The sequence below is a fragment of the Lytechinus variegatus genome, chromosome 16 (assembly GCF_018143015.1).
Source record: "Lytechinus variegatus isolate NC3 chromosome 16, Lvar_3.0, whole genome shotgun sequence".
Classification (NCBI taxonomy): Eukaryota; Metazoa; Echinodermata; class Echinoidea; order Temnopleuroida; family Toxopneustidae; genus Lytechinus; species Lytechinus variegatus.
The window spans coordinates 3951617-3971676 of NC_054755.1; the positions used below are offsets into that span (position 1 = coordinate 3951617).

Genomic DNA, 20060 nt, shown 5'->3' on the forward strand with positions numbered 1-20060 from the left:
CTTTTGCCTCAATGGGGGCTCGAAAATAGCACATTTTCCTATGAATTTGCAAATTACGTAAAAGGGGCGGGTAACTTTGGCAGTTCCCAAAGGTGGTAGGCTTTACTCTACCAGCACTCCTTTATATGTAGCAGATAGAAGAAAGTCTACTCTTTCGTCTCCATATAGTTTGAAAAAATAAAGGTGGCCTTACTACATAGCAGAAACACTTTTGCCTCAATGGGGGCTCGAAAATGCATATTTTCCCATGAATTTGCAAATTACGTAAAAGGGGCGGGTAACTTTAGCAGTTCCCAAAGGTGGTAGGCTTTACTGCACCAGCACTTCTTTATATGTAGCAGATAGAAGAAAGTCTACTCTTTCGTCTCCATATAGTTTGAAAAAAATAAAGGTGGCCTTACTACATAGCAGAAACACTTTTGCCTCAATGGGGGCTCGAAAATTGCATATTTTCCCATTAATGGGCAAAATACGTATAATTATCGGGTAACTTTAGCAGTCCTCAGAGGGGGTAGGCTTTGCTGTAACAGCACACCTTTTTTGTAGCAGATGGAGAAAACTCTACTCTTGTCTCCACATAGTTTAAAAACAATGAAAGTGGCCGTACTACATAGCAGCAACACTTTTTGCCTCAATGGGGGCTTGAAAAAGCATATTTTCCCACAAATAGGTAAAATATGAAAAAGGGTGGGTGATTTCGACGCTCCCTGAAGGGGGTATGCTTCAGTATGCTAGTAGCAGATAGAGGAAACTCTACCCTTCGTATCTCCATGTAGTTTAAAAAGAATGAAAGTGGCTTTATTCCATATCAGAAACGTTTTTTGCCTTAATATGGGCTCCAAAGTGGCATATTTTCCAATAAATGGGTAATAATGGTATTTGCCCTTTAACTAAGCAAATAAAGACATACATATTGTCATGAAACGTTACAGTATTATCGGTATATTATATCCTCTTTCGTGTCGAATGCTGATATTTTGAAATAGTTGTTGATGTTAATGATTGAACAGATAGATATCAATGCACATGCAAATTTTTGACCAAAATCATGCCCATTTCGGGATAAATTTTATTTCAAAATATATCATCAGAAAACGAATTAAATCGATTTCTACTATCCCAATCATAGAAAAATGCATATTGATTAAAAGATTGTCCCATTGTCAGACTCTGTGCAATAAAATATGAAAATAATTGATTTTCATTTAAAAAAAGTCCAAGAGGGCCGCCAAAGATATCAATTTTGAACCCCGTTGGACACGATTTTGGGAAGGGAACATCAAGATTCATTAACGAGACAGTTTAGACAAATACCAAAACGTTGATTGAAAAATTGAGTGAAAAATATTTTGATGGTACACAGGAACCTCTTATCCGACTCGACTACAACGATGCAGTCTTACATGGTATAGGTTCGTTGTTGAAAACTAGGCTGAAAACGTAGCCTATAGACTGCCCAGTGGGCAATCAATTTTTGCTGAAATCATTGATTGATCACCAGAGACATAATGAAGAAGAAAATATGTTGTTTGGAAGATTTAATATCATGCAAAATGCAGGAAACATCAATAAAGTAGGCATATCGTTCGCACACCTCAGCCATATGGTGAAAATAGGCCAAAAACGCACGATTTCTACGTGCGCACCATATTAGAAAGGGGGCTGAAATCACAGTCTATAATGTCTTTTTCAATTACTGTTATATATTTTCTTAAAGTAGAGATATAGATGAAGACAATGATATTATGCTTGAGAGAAAAAATATCAAATAAAGTACACTACAAAAGAAAATAAATTTCTAAATCGATTTTTGACAATTTTTTATGCGAGAAATCTCCAAAACTAATGATATGCAAATTTCATTACGTAATTTGCATATGTAAACAATAATTTCTGTTTGTGAAATTTTGCATATCTCTTGTGCACTACTCGAACAATACATTGTGAAAGTTTCATACAAAACAAGCATGATTTGGCCGAGATATTCTCCCTTGACTTCATGCTATAGGTACAATGTCTGAAAAATGGTGAAATGGGGCCATTTTGTAGTGACGTCATATATTACGTCATTTCGGACGGAAGACCACGCATAGAACCCGGCAGCAATGCATTTTTGTAAACTTCAAGGTCCATGCCATCCAGCTATGGGGTCATTTGCTTGTCCGGCTTTCGGTTGAATAAACCTCCTGGGCTGCCGGACTATAAAGCAAAGTCCCACTCAGCATCTCTTACTAGCCACCAATAAGTTGGGGGAAGCTGCAATCACTGAGTATACTACATAATAAGTACGGCACTTAAGCAAAAAATCTATGTGCAACTCTAAGCACAATGATGCTCAGCGCCTTTCACTGTTTCCACACTGGAACAGCAAATGAGCATACTAGCGGCTGAAAAGGCACCTCACAGAAGATGGAACAAGGAATCCCCTACTCCTAGTCTTTTAACAGGAATTTTTCTCAGCGTCTCTAACTGCGGATTTGTCAATGCTAAAAGGACGGGAAAAATGCTGAGTGGGATTCTTGCCTGAGACTTTTGTTATGGTGTATAACTTCTTTATGGCAAGTTGAGAAATTGGCAAAGGAAGGGGGGGGGGGCTAAATGTATAGGTGGTGGATAATCACAGGAGCCCAACATTTTTCATATTTCCCTTCTTCGATCGATAAATTGATTAAATGAATACCCAGCATGCATCATACCAAAGGCAATTTTAAAATCTAATAAGACACCCCTGTGCATGATGCATCTACACACTGTATGCAATCACCCAGCTCATAACCCACAATTAAATTGGTCAAAATTAATTTGAGACATTTAAAAAGAAACAGATCTTAAACTTCAAGATTAATCCAAAAAAAATTACAAATAAAGTTTGATCTAACACAGAATAATTTTGAGGAGAGATTCAATAGACAAGGGGGAATAGAATTTGTAGTTTGGTTTTTACAACTTAACATGCATTTCAAGCATTTTATATTTTTAACAATAATTGGTGATTAAGAACTCCATAATCTCATTTTCACTGAATTATACGACTTTAATTTTAGATAGTACTTGTAGCTACATTGCCGGAATAGAATCAATCCGTCAGATGACCAAATTTTCTATTTTTTAAATATTTTGTCTATACCTATAAAGGCAATAGCTTTCATGTAATTATCAATCTTCTTTTGATCCTCAAATTAGCAATATTTGTTAATTTTTCATTCATTTTGGGGTAAGAAATTCATTTTTAGATAAAAATACAATGACACTAAATAATCCCAATGAAAGCTTATAAAAATTTCCTTTTAGACTATCTTACAAGCAAGCTGTCAGATTTCTGAGATTAAACTATTTTGTTAATACTTGTATGTTTGTGTTATTATATTCATCATATATCTTCACCATGAATGCAATATAATTAACCATCACCTAGTGTATGATTATGTGGTATAGTATATTCTTTTTACCTTCTTCTTCATCATCATCTTCATGTGTATCTACATGAACTTGGAGGTCTGATCTTAAATACATCTGATAAGAAATTAAATGAAAGATCTTATGATAAATTACTGAAAGTACCCAAAAAGGCAGCAGAGCAATTCCAGATTTTAGCTCATGGTTTGTTTGTGTTTTTTTTTCTTCTTTTTTCAGATAAGAACTAAATCTTACAACTCTGTTATCAAAAATAAGAGAAACAAATCAAAAGCAGTTTTTATACTGTCCTCTGGAGGGGTGGGTCCTCTGCATTACAAGATACACAATAGCCCCCAAAAGGTTATTTTACATGACCAGGTGATGGACATGTATATGTCTGTGGGACGTGTGGGTACAGTGAAAAGGTTATAAAAATAGTAAAAATCGGGGGGGGGGGGGGGGGGGAGGTAGACATTGGCAGCCAGGATACATGTACATCTGTAGTGTTCTTATTCTAGATACCTGATTGGTATAAAGTAGAACTACTTGAAAAAACATATTGTTGTACAATAAGCATTATCCAGAACACATTTCAAAATTCACACTGTCCAAAGATAAGTACGAGCCAGGACTTATGCCCTAAAATATTAAATAATGATCAGGAAGAATATTGTAATTCATATGAGTATTAACTGAATTTCACTCAAGTTTCTAAAAATGTATTTTTCAAGAATATTTACGCAAAAGCTCACTGGAATCAAGAATTCCAACCTGGGTTTGGTCCCAACTTAATTATATCACAATGCCACCATTGAGGCTACACTTTCTATCACAAATCACATAAGGCATAACAGCACTACATAAATAAATATTCCACGTGATGCATTCAGCAATCTCTGAAATTGCATCTTCAGTCAGGAAGAAACCCTTGTAACTATTATTCAGAGATTTAATCACAAATTGCACTACAGATTCATCCTGTTAAAGCTAACATCCTGTTATTAACTCATGCAGTTATTGCAAACAGCGGGCCATGCGCCTTTCTTTCAAACATCACTTCATCATCTCCAACAAAAAAAGGGATTAATTACTGTTTTGATAAAAATTAAGTTTTTGTAATGAAAGGGAGGGCTAAAACTGTTCACATTGTGCTGTAGCTCAGAACTTAATTGGTTTCAGATTGATCTATTAAACCCAATCCAACACAACTTGCAATTGAATGCAACTCTTTTAAAAACAAAATGCAACTTTTTTTCAAGTTGATCAGATGCGAACATTAGGTAGCTTGGCACAAGTTAGACATCGTTCTCATTATGCTTTCCAAAACTAGTTTACTAGAAAGCAATTCAGGAAACCAGTTTGGAAGATCGCTTTGCTAGCATTCCCACTTGATCACACGAAAGTGGTTTTCAAAATCACTTCACGTAAAGCGATCTTGTTGCTATGAAAACGCTCTCGGTGGGGTGACACGTTTCGCGCGAAATTCAAAACCGCAGCATAGGCATTTTACACCTGTCGTGTGGAGTAGGGTGCTCAAAATGTGTGAAGATCGCTTAAGAACGGTTGTGTCCTCACGCTAAAACCAGATTTATGAGGCAAAGCGATCTTGAAAACTACATAGCGAGGTGGTTTTCTAAACCGGTTTGAAAGATTGCTTCGACCGTTCTCACTACGCGTTCAACTAGTTTCCATAAACTAGTTTTAGGAAGGTAGTGAGGACGGTGTCTTAGAGCCCATAGGAAATGTGGTTTTCCCTGTACTACATCTTTTCTTCCACTAAAACTGGAGATTGGGAAAGCTGTAGAAAACCGTTAGGATCAGACTTCTGCCAAGCAGCCTTTTAATATAGACTTGCATCTTATTTCTAGGAGTTGTGTTAGTACACCTAACATGCTTTTGGTTCTGAGGTACAACACACAGGTCATTGCAGAAAGAGATATGATCAAATGCAAATCAAGAAATCAAATGCATGTTGATTTCTAACCAATTACAAACATGCATCAGGGACTTGTGTTTCCATTTTACTATTTGTGTTATAAACAAAACTCTTTCAGCAACAGGACCATGGAGGGGAGGGGGGGAGGGGACAGGGGAAATCAAGGGGATGGGGGAAAGTGAGAAGGGAGGAGAATGGGAGGGGAAAGGGGAGGGGGAAAGGGGTATTAAGGGGAATGGGGGAGGGAAGGGAAACGGCAATGGGAAAGGGAAAATGGGAGGGGAAAGGGGGAGGGGAAAGGGAAAACGGGAGGGGAAAGGGGGAGGGGTAAGGGGAATGGGGGAGAGGAGGGAAGGGAAGGGAAAAAGTGATGGAAAAGGGAGAAGGGGAGGAGAATGGGAGGGAAAGGGAGAGGAAAGGGGTAGGGGGAAGGGAGGGGAAATGGGAAATGGCAAGGGAAAGGGAGGGGGAAAGGAGGAAGGGGACAAGAAGGGAAGGGGAAGGGGCAAGAAGGGAAGGGGAAAGGGGAAGGGGTAAGGAGTAGAGGGAGGTGTAGCAAAAGGGGAATGGCAATGGATAGGGGAGGGGAAATGGATGCATATAATCATTCCAATATAGAAGTTAGATACCCTAGCTTGTCAAAGACTTGTAGGAGTCGGGCTATGAGATGAGATAACTGTGAAAGATAAATGGGGGAGGTTAACTCACAGATGAGGTGGTATGTACAGATATTATTCTTATTCTCCAAAATAGCAATCATACCTTCAGCTCTCATCATAAACAAGATTAGAACACAAAATTGTAACACAAAACTTATCAATAGTTTTATATTACAGGATCTTGGTTTCCCAATGAATCACTCAAATTCAATAAGAAATGGAACATCCATTTGATAGAGAGAATAATATCAAAGTGTAATTTTTCTTGATCTTCAATCAAGACTTTCAGCTTGAAACAGTTGACTAGTAAGAGCCAGTGAGTCACATAGTTGCATCATGATTGCATAAGACAATCTCTTGGAATTTAATCTCTTTTTCTGTAATTGTCTCTACACATTTTTTACAATAATCAATCATGGTTATTTTTTATGAGATTGCATGTATAGCAAGCAAAAAAAAGGCATAGTAGAATACTTCCCTTCGTTTTTTTCTTTCTTTGCGCACATAAATATATAATAAACACATTTCCAACATACACACAGATACTGTTGTAAGAGTTACTACAGCATGATTATTTTCCCATTCACATAGATCATCACAATATGTTTGTAAACACATACAGCATATAACATGTCCATGACTTAAGATAGAGGTTGGTTTGTATTCTGAACCGTGTACAAAGAAGTTACAATCAATTGTAAATACTGATCATATTTCTTTGTGATATATGGACCTATTCAGACATGATAGACCTAGTCTCTATTGAAAAGTTATCAATATATATGACACTGTTTCATAAATATGACATAGTTGTTGTAAACCAATCAAATTATTAGATTTCAGTAGCTTGTAACATTAGCTTGTAATTTGCATTTGATAACTAAACATATGAAACACGCCCATATTCTGGTTAATGTATGCATTAAAGCCCCTTTCACAATTGGTGGTGCAACTGCTCACAACCTTTGCGATTGCGTACAACATAAATTGTGACCAAATGATTGCAAACGATCGCATGAGCAATTGTGAAGTCCCCTTTGCCTGATCAGTGAAAATGTTGGGGCAAGATTAGACTTACACAACACTGTATCATATGTCTATTGAATTCTTTACTTAAATCACAGAGACATGTGCCGGTATAGAAAATATCAAAATTTGCTAAAAAGATATGTAGAACACAAACTCTCCACCAGCATTTAACCAGACACTGTACACAGTCCCACACATACATTTTCTTGTCCTCATGTGAATACTCACCCTAACAATCACAGCCCTACTGGGGAAGAAGTAGTAACACGTGGTCTTGAAGATGTAATCCGGAAGGAAGCAAGCTACAATAACGCCAAGGATCCAGAACCATACGGTCCAGCTATTATGGGCCTCGAAGAATACCCAGTATAGACCGGTACTGTCAAATAATGATCTGTATCGGAATACCGGTAGATGTGTTAATATCATATGCTCTTTGCACATTTCAGGTTATTTTGTTGTTTTTGCCGTTTTTAATGCCATCAAACTATTGTGATGTTTAGTTCCTTCTCAATGGCATGATTTCCCTCAGCAAGAAATTTATCCACATCATGCTGAACTCAACCAAGGTAATGTGAATGGGTACCCGGTAGGAAGAAATTCCTTGAATGCTTGAGCGCCTAGGCAGCCCAGCTAAAGGCGGGAAAATAATAATAGCAGGGCAAGCTGGGAGAAGTTTTTAGAACTGAAGTGGCTTCCCTGGGTAAATATACCTATATCATTATTATCTATATTATGTTGTGTTGGCTGCCAAGACATACATATACCCTCTAGAGTTTTATTCAGAAGCCATTTTCCATTTTAATCATGTAATCTTATCTATATCATTGTATAATTATATTTTGACAAACATATATGTTTACCAATTGATGTACTTCTCTACATAGAATGGAATAAAATCATATTGAATTGAATGGTGATAATGAACAGAGGGTGATAGGTTAGAACCCTACTCCAAGCATGAATTCCTTCAGCAAGAAATTCGATCACAATATATTACATATCTAAAAATAAAAAACATCTATAAATCAAACAAATCAAATAAAAAGAAAAACTTGAATGAGAATGAATAATCAGTGTGAGAAAAAATGTGAGGCTAAATGATACCTTAAAACAAAACAAAATAAAAAATAATAACAATAACTGAATACTTACATTGGAAATGTATCATGCCTGCGAAAAAAAAATAGAAAGGAGAAAAAATACAAGTTTTGTGAGTATTTCCTTATGATTTTTATAGAATTTTACAAATAAAAATTAAAATTAAATCTGATCATCTGGACTTCACATCCGATCCGGGACGCTTCTGCGGCTAGTCTCAACTGGCGGGAAATCTTCATTGCCACCTGCGGCAATGCACAATAGATGTTACTGTCTTTGAGAAGTTGAGGAATTTTCCGGATTACTAAGTCACAAGTACTTTTATATAATTTTTCAGTACAATACATCATACAATACATTAATTATCCCATTTGGTTTATATTATATTCAAATGCGCAATTTGATGTTGTTTTCATATTTGATTTTCAAGAATAAGATTCCAAATTTAATTAAATAGACTTCAGACATTTTATTTTTCCTTGCCTCATATAGTTTAGTCATTTCCTGTTCGATTTAGGCTGTATCTAGCAAAAGAACGTCTTTAGTGATCCCCTCCCCCCAAAAAAAAAATGTAGCTATACTACAAGGTATTTTATTGCTTCTCACAAAGGCTGGTGTATGCAAATTGTAATTTACTTCCAATGGATCTCAACTTAGAGTGTTTTCAAAGCCATTGGCAATCACAAACAATATCAATTACATACAAATCAACATTCATCATTTTCTTTTGAGCTAGACCATTGTCATGTCAACCATGTCTTTAAAAAAAAAAGAGTATTCACCATAATAATCCTGAATAAAGTGCTACTTGAACTGGGTAGCCAAGGAGCTGAATGATCATACCAGCTATCTGAAAGCCATCCCAGTTGCATATCTCTACACAAAGCTGAAATTAAACAGGAATATGGAACAGGTGAAATTCATATAAAATAGTAAACAAGTAATGCAAGGCTCTGATTGGATAGGGTCAAATTAGCATACCTGCCAACCATGACAAAAAAGAAATAAGAAAAAAAAAGATAAATTTCTAACTACTTCATAAAATTTGACAAAAATACACAAGATGGTAACTCTCCCTTTTGCAAAATAGGAATATTCCTAGTACCTAATAGGAACACATGGCATGTGTGCAATGATAATTCAAATAATAACGTGATTAAATCAGAAATATTTTGAAATACTCTTGATTCCATCCATATTCTCGTTTCACAAATTGAGAAAGGGACTCAGTTCACGCAGATATTCTTAGATTCGGTCCAAATATGAATGAAAAATTTTGTAATTTGCATGTGTATATCAAAAGCAATTGAGTACAATGTACAATCAAAAGATGTAATAATGAGAGAAATGTATTAAGGAGGACATACAGATGTTATCTATACATTCATTTTGCCAATTTTTCCATTTGTGTAAAAACAGTTTCCCATTCTCGTTTTAAAAAAGAAGGGCTGATCATATATATGATCCAGATTTCGATTTGTTTATTCCCATCTGTTAATAAACAGACAAAAATTGTGAAAAATCACAACGAAGAAATGCTCAAAATGTAGGAAATATTTAGTCATCTTACCTTAAAATTGACAACAAGCACACATCCAGTTGTGACTATAGTACCAAATGACCAAAGACCATAGTTCTGTAACAGAAAATAGGAAAACATTTTATACTGATTATAAAGTTTAAAGGCAAAAAAAAACTACAGTAAGGTATGTAAAAAGAAATCATACGAGTACACATAAAAACAAAACCAAAGGCAATCAAAAACCACGGCAGTAAACTACCAAATCTAGAAGCAATTACATGTATGTAACAAAGTCGAGGTTTGTATTTTCATAAAAAAAATAATTGAAATGAAAAACAGGACATACTGGAAATTCCTTTCTAATTTCCAATTATATGTAAATAATCTTACATTCATGCACATGTCCTTTACTTTTAGGATGTTTGTGGGTTTTTTTTAAAGACCACATTCTTGGATATTCAGAGGATATTTTAACAAAATGGTCTGCTACTTTTTTCATGTCCATCATCTTCATGGACAAACTACTGTCAGATATACTGTTGTGCTCGCTGAAAAGATAGTGAACCCCACCACAGAATGCACTCCTTCATGTTGAGTGTTCGGCGAGATCATAGAGACAAACTTTATTGAATGTATTGTTTTTTCACCTGACTTCACAATAATTATCTCAATCATGGCAGAACTTGAACACTTTAAAATGTATTTGCATTCTGCATTTCACATTTTCTTACTTTTTCATGTAGCTTTTGTAAATATGTATATAAGTACTTTGGTTATTTACTCTAATTTCATTTCATTTTTTTGCCACAGGTTTTTAACACTTGATTATTTATTAAGTGTATAACATTCTGGTGGCCTATGGCCCACAAGCTAAGCTTCTTATTAGGTCACCGCATTTACTTCAAATATTCTGATATCAACATGGATTTCTCACCTTCATATTCTGCATAAGAGAAACATCGTCTTTGATGAGAAACATAGCTCCGAAGAAAAAGACGAGAGATTGATAGATTCCTTGAAAGAAAGAAAATGCAACATTAAATCCCTTGACTGCTGATGAAACATAGTCCAATAATGTTGAGGCGAGGGTCACCAGTAAAACTTGGAAAATGATCCTCACTGGAGCTCAATAGACCCCCTTCATGAATATTCGCTTAAAACAGAATTTGCATTTGATTAGTGAGAGAAATCGCATTTCAGAGTAATTTTTGGTATGACATGCAATTACAAACTGTTGTGTAACTTAATAGGAACTACATACACTGATGTCACAATTTGGTCTCGAAAGTTACACAAGAATTTAGTCATGAAACATCCTGGTGTAAGCTTCTTAGATTAAAAACTTGTCATACAAAACAAATGGAAGTCATTCATGCCCCTGTGGAAAATTTGGTTAACACTGACATTATAGTTTCACAGTAAACTCAGCTAAGATGACCTAGTTGCAATTCTAAATCTTTGAAAACTTCTCAACAGAAACCTAATCCTGAACCTAGGCTATACTTCAACATTTTGAACTAATAACACAGCCAATACAACTGTGCCTGGTTTCACAGAAAACTCACCTAATATTACCCAGTAGCAATTCTTCCACATCTTGAAGTAAGAATTACGTTGGTTATCTTTATAAAGCTGTGGATTCTTCAGGAGCATCTTGGCCGACAGATGTTGCTCAAAGATGCCAAAGAGTAGGATTGGTAATGCACAGAAGGTGATGTTAAATAATGTTAAGTACATGCTATCAAACATGGGCTGAAAAGAAAATAAATAAAGTCATAATAATAACAATAATAATAATAACAACAACAAAAATAATATGCAACATTTCATATACATGTAGCCCTTAAAACAATGTTTCCAAGCACTGCATACTACTACCCCTGCTTTAGCACATCTACGCTGACTGGCATTTATATCCTTTACACTATTACCATTTTAAGACACATGCATTCATATGATCTAGTAATAAACATGAATATTGACATTCACTTTAAAAGGAGGCTTCACAAACACTTAAAAAAGGCTTCAGCAACACTTGAGATAGGCTTCGCCAACACTTTAGATACAGTTCGCTAAAATGTAAGATAGGCTTCGCCAACACTTACGATAGGCTTCACCAAACACTTAAGATAGGCTTCACCAACACTTAAGATAGGCTTCACCAACACTTAAGATAGGCTTCACCAACACTTAAGATAGGCTTCACCAGCACTTAAGATAGGCTTCGCCAACACTTTAGATACGCTTCGCTAAAATGTAAGATAGGCTTCGCCAACACTTAAGATAGGCTTCACCAAACACTTAAGATAGGCTTCACCAACACTTAAGATAGGCTTCACCAACACTTAAGATAGGCTTCACCAACACTTAAGATAGGCTTCACCAACACTTAAGATAGGCTTCACCAACACTTAAGATAGTCTTCACCAACACTTAAGATAGGCTTCACCAACACTTAAGATAGGCTTCACCAACACTTAAGATAGGCTTCACCAACACTTAAGATAAGCTTCACCAACACTTAAGATAGGCTTAAAGATGTTAATACTATACCTGTTGTGACATCTCAGAAAAGAAAGCAAAGTAGAACTGACAAGTGATGAAAGCAAAGTTCTGTAAAAATAAAGAAAATAAATAAGAGGGTTTAGCTTTCAATGATTGAAATATGGAAGCTTTTTATACTTCTTATCTAATGGGCACAAAACTATTGCATTATTTTACAGTTATTCCTTGTTTATGGTAATTCTCACGTCTACCTAGACCATTAAATGAGACTTACCTTGTAGAAGAAGTATTGGACGGTTATTCCTATTCTATGGTAGTACCACTGGCCATGGACGAGAAGAATTCGGAGGAGAAATTTGAAACGAGAGAACGCATAGTCACTGCATCGTACCGCTTGTCGGCCCTCCTTACCCATAATTCCTAGGTAAATATGAATAATTGAAATCATTACGAGTGTCATATCTGATTATATCACTGAGAGCCAACCATTTCAGAGGCTTACAGGTACAGGTAGTATAATAGTAAATCGATCAAAACATCGAAAGATCACACAAGTGGAATGCCTCTGGCCGTCTCACCTGCATCACGCAGTTCAATATAGCAGCAGTGCTCACTTTAAATACTACTCTAACTCGCACAAGATGTTCAGTGATACATGGTTACTCTTATTTCCCTTTTTTATAAACTAGACCAATAAACTTACAGAGATATGATGGTTATTCAACAAAAAAACCCAACATGGCCGAAGTTCATTGACCTTACATGACCTTTGACCTTGATCATGTGACCTGAAACTCGAACAGGATGTTCAGTGATACTTGATTACTCTTATGTACAAGTTTCATGAATCAGATCCATAAACTTTCAAAGTTATGATGGTAATTCAACAGATACACCAAATTCGGCCAAAGTTCATTGACCTTTGACGTTGGTCATGTGACCTGAAACGCGCACAGGATGTTCAGTGATACTTGATTACTCTAATGTCCAAGTTTAATGAACTAGACCAATAAACTTTCAAAGTTATGATGGTAATTCAACAGATACCCCCGATTCGGCCAAAGTTCATTGACCCTAAATGACCTTTGACCTTAATCATGAGACCTGAAACTTGCACAAAACTTTCAGTGATGCTTGATTACTATTATGTCCAAGTTTCATGAATCAGATCCATAAACTTTCAAAGTTATGATGGGAATTCAACAGATATCCCCAATTCGGCCAAAGTTCATTGACCCTAAATGACCTTTGACCTTGGTCATGTGACGTGAAACTCATGCAGGATGTTCAGTGATACTTGATTAACCTTATGTCCAAGTTTCATGAACTAGGTCCATATATTTTCTAAGTTATGATGACATTTCAAAAACTTAACCTCAGGTTAAGATTTCGATGTTGATTCCTCCAACATGGTCTAAGTTCATTGACCCTAAATGACCTTTGACCTTGGTCATGTGACATGAAATTCTAATAGGATGTTCAGTAATACTTGATTAACCTTATGGCCAAGTTTTATTAACTAGGTCCATATATTTTCTAAGTTATGACGTCATTTCAAAAACTTAACCTCAGGTTAAGATTTGATGTTGACGCCGCCGCCGCCGCCGTCGCCGTCGCCGTCGGAAAAGCGGCGCCTATAGTCTCACTTTGCTTCGCAGGTGAGACAAAAATCAGGGGTTAAAAAATCACAAACATGTAAAATCAACATACGTGTTAATTTAAACCTCATTACTGCAATCAATGTCAATATGGTCATTTTTTTGCAAGAGGGTGGAAAATCAAGGTGAAAAGCATTAATGGTCCAATTAAAACTTATTGAATAGTCCCAAATTACAACCGATAAAAGAGACCTCAAGACTACTATTTGACCATCAAGACCAATTTCAAATATTTTTTCAAAAGCACATATCAATTCATTATGCAAGAACTCATCATCATCATCATCTTTATCATCATCGTCATCATCACCACCGTCTTCATCGTTGTCATCACCACATTAAACATTGGTCACTGACCAATGCTTGGTCTTTAATTCCATCTACTTACCCAGACCGAGATGAGCTTCTTGTATCATACTAACATCGTTAGCACCATCACCGATAGCCATGGTTGAAGGTTTGGTGGGAGATTCCTTCACTAGTTTTACAACCTATTCAAGAAAAATTTATTAAAAAATATAAGAATCAAGGGTGCATACAACTAATTTGGACACCTACTAAAATAGGAAGCACACAAAGAACAGTAGATGAGCTGTACACTCGTAGGGTCATGAATATTACAGGGCAATATCTCTTAAAATGGATTGTACAATAATTTTTTTTCTATCTGACTGCCGGAGTCATTGGCCCATCCAGAGCCCCAAACCCAGAGGAAACAATGTGAAAATTTTAGAAAAAAGACAATGGCCAAGTGAGTAAATAAATGCCCCCCCCTCCTGTTCAATTCTGGATGTGCTGTTGGCCACAGTCAAGGTGCAAAGTTAGTACTTGAAACATGAATATGCAAATTATATTGCTATGAAATATGACCAGTAGAAGATAATTGCATTATTATCAGGTTATTACTGAAAAAAATAATTGGCAAAAAAACAATACCTGTGCTTTCTGGAAAGGTGACATTCTGCAACAGAGCACAGCTTCACAATCTAAGCAGAGATTCCTAAACTCCATCTGGTAATGTTTCATGGCCAGGGCCAGACTGGGTCCGTCTACCACCAGTGCATATCGCTTCTGGGGATCTAGATTCATTCTGAAAGACAAATTCAAAGAGGTCACAAAGAGTGAAGGGAGTGGTAATTTTCACTATTTGTCCTCAAAGCAAAGCTGTCATCCTTTTACACGTACCATTCTGTAAACTCACTTACGTTTCGGGCAGGTTGACTGTCCATCTTCCTGAAGACGGACAGTCAACCCGCCCGAAACGTTAATTCTCCTCTCCAGCTCCTGCTCTACAACTCCATTCACCAACTCAAGCCAGCCTTCTCTCATCTACTCAAGCCTCTCTCACCTCTCCAACTCAACCAGCCTTCTAGTCAAGCCTCTCATCCCGCCTACTGCTCAAACTTTCCACTCTTTCTGGTTTACAGTCCTTTCAAGGACAACACTCAATCCCCAAATATAATCTACTTCCTAACTTCCACTTTCTTTCCTCTCCACTTCACTTCTACCTCTATCCACTTTTATCTCAGTCCTTTTAAGGACTTTATACATGGTGTACTGTAAACCACTTCCATGATTGTTAACACCAACATGCAAACATCATCTAAAGAAAGTTACAAAAGCTCAATATTACTAAAACAAAATGACTAACTAACCTTCAACACACAACAGAAATTTCAGTACTATTACGTTAATTATATATGTCATTGGGTTCCTTTGACATTTCAAAAGTTCAAATAAAGCACTTACTGTTCTGCAAGCCTATTGAGTGTCTGGACACACGTTGTCTCAAGCTCTTGCTTGACCAGTAACAGTTCAACCACTCCATCCTTGAAGTGACCGCAGGAATGACTGATGTTGACCGCTGTCTCCTGTTTGTCTCCCGTTAGAACCCAAATCTGTAATGAATATCGAAAAAAGGATTTGGTAAAAAACTTGCTGATATATCATATTCAAGGCTACAACACTAAGGCTATGATGTGCTTTCCTTTGACAAAACATTAATCCAAAGTGTCTTTGTCTATTACTCAGACATTCTAAAACCACATGGATAACATCCACTTTATAGTCTACTATCAACTTGATGTCATTGCCATTTTCTCAGCACAACATTTGTTATACCAACTGGCCCGTATTCTGAAGTCAGGTTTAACTTAGACCATGGTGCAACTCTCAGCTAAAATTATGGGAAGCCAAAAGTGTCAAAATTTTTACTAAGTTGTATGTTTCTTATGTTTACTGTGCTCTTTCCTGATTCATCGATGGTGAAGACAATCATCTAATTATACTTCCTAGACAATTATGAATGATTTAGGAGCCAAATGAGCTGAAATATGATATCTCTACCATTAGTGATTTATGTAACAATTTGCTATCCATACTTAAACCACAACTTTAAAACTTGAGTTTAAGTTAAACCCGACTTCAGAATATGAGCCACTCAGTCTAATTTTCATTAGTCTAATACCCAGAAGGTCTACAATGTATTTCCAAATTGTCTAATCATATTTCACTTCATCAAATGACAATTTGATTCACAAATATTTCATCTCACCTTTGACCGAATGGATATAAGACTATAAAATGAATATAGCAAACAGAAAATGAGACAAAATGTTGAATGGATTCAATGGTAATTAGACCAACTGATTAGTAGACAAACTAGGATTAGATCATGAAGCAAGACTAACAGGCAGTAGATTAATTGGGTATAGACCAATAAGTAATTTACCAAACTTAAATTACTTGTAGGGTTATGATTAACTTACTCATACCAAATGTCATGGTCTCCGCTACATCTTCAAGACAAGGTTAATTAAAATTGTATTACTAATCCTAAATAGGATTAAGATTACCTTAATCCCTGCTTCCCTGAGTGCCACCATTGTCTCAGCTACCTGATCTTGTAATCGATCTTCAACCCCAGTAGCTCCGATCAGGTGTAGGTCTTGTTCTATCATGTCATATGCTTCGGACATCTGTAGGAAAAATAATGAATTCAAATCAATCATAGTTCACCATTAGTACAATTTCAACCAGGGGTCTACGAGTTCAACTTTTTAGCTAAATTCAGCTATTTTTGTTTCTTATTTTCAGCTGGAATATTTTTGTACTTTTTCCTACTTGTAAATGATTATCATGCATTACTATTTTGAAAATATAGCAAGGACGGTTAAACTTCATCTAATATAGAATCTAATCTAATGATGAAACGTGAATAAGAACATCATACCTTCTCCTCTCTATCATCCAGGGCCGTAGAAGCTAGTCTCAATTTCTCCTCCATCGCAGCATACGTATCATTGCTGAGTATCCTTCTACCAAAGCATAACGTTCTTAGACCCTCCTGGATAAATCAATAACAACAAAAAAACCTGTCGATATTCATAAAACACAATGTAGTTACTCCAAAAGTAAACTTTCACTTAATCTTGAACCACTTTGTCTATTTTTCCATTTGGTCCCATCCCGCATCCTAGTTTGTCAACACCCAATTTGTCAACCAACCATTTTGTTTTTTGTGATGTAGCCCAGTTAACACTTTCTTTAATTTTAGATTAGTCTGTATGATTTGATAAAATGCTTATGACCCAAATTTTCATTACACAAAGGACCATCTGGGCATTAGACTACATGTAAATGACATGTTAGATCAAGTTATAGTTGGACCAACGACAATCGTCCTGAATTGGTAGATGACCCAAGTGGGTCTAGCCTTGATGTTGTCACATGATCTGACAATTAGGCAGTCCGCAAATAGACCAAGTAGATAAAGACGAATCATCACCTCTACCAGTTCTACTAATACGACTGCAATACTAGTACTACATCAAGACTTTAAGGCCCGTATTCAAAAATGAGTTTTCAATTGTACCATGGTACAAAACCATAGACTATGCAGACTTTTAAAAATAATCACGCTTATTTCATCGCGTACACAAAGTTAAATCCAATTAAATCCGCTTTCGGCATAGTGCGCTTAAATTGAAGCGTGTTTATGAAATAAATCTGCAAAGTCCACGGTTTTGTACCAAGGTACAATTGAAACCTCTTTTGAGAATCAAGTCTCAGTTCTAGAAATGTTTTGTTCTCACCATGGCGTAGTCGCTAACGTGTTGATCGGTTTCACTTTTCTTTCCGCTGACACTCTTCCTTAAGATGGATGACTCCGCCCCTTTGCATAGAAGCAGATTTTCTCCTTCAAAGAAAAAAAAAACAATTACAAAGGATTGGTATAATTTTCTCTTCATACTCAAATATACAATTAAATGCAAATCAAATATGGGATTTTCATTGCAAGGCCTGTTGAAGACAATCTCCTTCTACATTCTAATAAATGTATTATAAGTTAGTATCTAGGAACAAGACTGTCAGCCTTGAGACTTAAACTTTGCAGTGACTCATCCATGAATTGAACCAAAGACCTACCACTCATGAAGTAAGTGAGCTACTGAGTCGACTTTAAGTTGATAGCAGTAAAATTTCATTCTCTAATATGAAGTTTACACACAGAGGTAGCTAAATGGGTTCCTTGTAGGGAATACTTGTAAACTTATCTTAAAAATTTAATTTCATTAATTTTCGTTCATATCTGCCTTTCTCATTATATGAAAGTTAATGAATCTGAAAACACTGGACAAACATGATTTTGAATTTTCTGTTGCATTGCCAATTCTAGTGCGCATCATCTTTCAAGAACATTGCAATATCAAATTGATGTTGCCATAACACCATTAAAAATGAAAGTACATAGGTATAATCTTTCTTTTTATATATGTGTTTGCTATGATTTTTGAGGCTCTGCATCAAAACTTAATAAGAAACATAATAAAAAAAACAGGATAAAATTATTTCAAGAATGGGTTTTAGTGCTTTTCTATGACCCACTAGTGCTATAAGCCCAGTGGTCCATGTAAAAATCCTATGGTTGTAAAAGTGAGTGGCGAACTTCAGACCAAAATTACAGAATAAACCTCATTACCTGAAGGCGTTTTAAGAATGATACTCATGCACTTCCGGGTCGGGTCAAACTCCAGGATGTTTAGTATCTGGTATCGAAGCGTCTGTCCTTTGTGTTTGACGTCTAGGTACTCCTGGGTGCCCCCTAGGAACGTTGTACCATACCTAACGGAACGGAAGACACAGAAATGTTACAAACATAGACACAAAACCAGTGGCAGCTATCGAGGGGCGGGGGTGTACTGACATTTCCCCTCCCCCTTGATTTTTAATTTTGTACAGGAGCCAATGGGAGAGACCTGTCTTGCCCCCCCCCCCCCCCGAAAAAAAAATCTTGCAAAATCGCCACCTATCCACACATATCAACCAATAATTATTCAATTTTTTTTTAATACACATTTTATTCATGCTGCATTTTCAAGTTAATTTGCTTGTGCCAAGAGGGTGAGTTATCAGCACTAATACCCATTTAGGAGTGACGACAATAAATGTGGATTATTGTTTTCACAGTTCGATATGGAAATGTTATTGCATAAAAGCTTTCCAGGTAATGGATCTAACCATAATTTTTGTATAAATGCTGTGTATTGCGAATCACATAAATTAATTGCGGCCCAAGTGTTTGGACATAAGTTGTACAGATTATACAGATAAAGAAATGGCGTAACTGGTGTAATACTAACTGGCTTGCTGCTTCCACTAGGGCCTTTTCATCTGGTGAAGATGCTTCATATTGCAGCATGTGTGTCTCACCAACGTTACCGTTCATCACCTTCTTAGCTGATGCGGGTTCTTTATGGACATGGACGGTATGACAGAGCGCCATGGTCAGCAAGAAGTCATCTTTGTCACTCTACGAAAGAAATGGATCGGAGAGAGTATGATTGGAGTATTGTGAGATAGAAAACAGATCAACATCTACATTGAATGGCCTTTAGCATATGACAGTGTTGATTGATGATGATGATGATGGTGATGGTGGTGGTGATGGTGGTGGTGGTGGTGGTGGTGATGGTGGTGGTGATGATGATGATGATGATGATGATGGTGGTGATGGTGGTGGTGATGGTGGTGGTGGTGGTGGTGATGGTGGTGGTGGTGGTGGTGGTGGTGATGGTGGTGGTGATGATGATGATGATGATGAAGGTGATGATGACGTTGATAGTGATGATGATGATGACTGATGATGGTGATGATTTTAATGATGATCATGATGATGGTAATGATCATGATAATAATAATGATAATAATTATAATGATAAGAATCACAACAATGACGACAACAATAATATGCA

At 36.4% G+C, this 20060-nt stretch overlaps 1 protein-coding gene across 1 annotated transcript in view; it reads right to left on the bottom strand.

The window, feature by feature from the left end:
• Positions 1-20060, bottom strand: part of LOC121430340 (phospholipid-transporting ATPase IF-like) — a 72740-nt gene that overhangs the window by 15931 nt on the left and 36749 nt on the right. Inside the window, exons 14-29 of the mRNA XM_041627619.1 lie at positions 19449-19618; positions 18788-18930; positions 17901-18004; positions 17039-17152; positions 16662-16784; positions 15556-15704; positions 14743-14896; positions 14195-14297; positions 12423-12568; positions 12197-12256; positions 11209-11395; positions 10578-10657; positions 9692-9757; positions 8904-9007; positions 8176-8193; positions 7249-7414 (exon numbers count right to left, since the gene is read on the bottom strand). Coding sequence (XP_041483553.1) covers positions 7249-7414; positions 8176-8193; positions 8904-9007; positions 9692-9757; positions 10578-10657; positions 11209-11395; positions 12197-12256; positions 12423-12568; positions 14195-14297; positions 14743-14896; positions 15556-15704; positions 16662-16784; positions 17039-17152; positions 17901-18004; positions 18788-18930; positions 19449-19618 — 1887 coding nt within the window. The remainder of the gene's footprint in view (positions 1-7248; positions 7415-8175; positions 8194-8903; positions 9008-9691; positions 9758-10577; positions 10658-11208; positions 11396-12196; positions 12257-12422; positions 12569-14194; positions 14298-14742; positions 14897-15555; positions 15705-16661; positions 16785-17038; positions 17153-17900; positions 18005-18787; positions 18931-19448; positions 19619-20060) is intronic.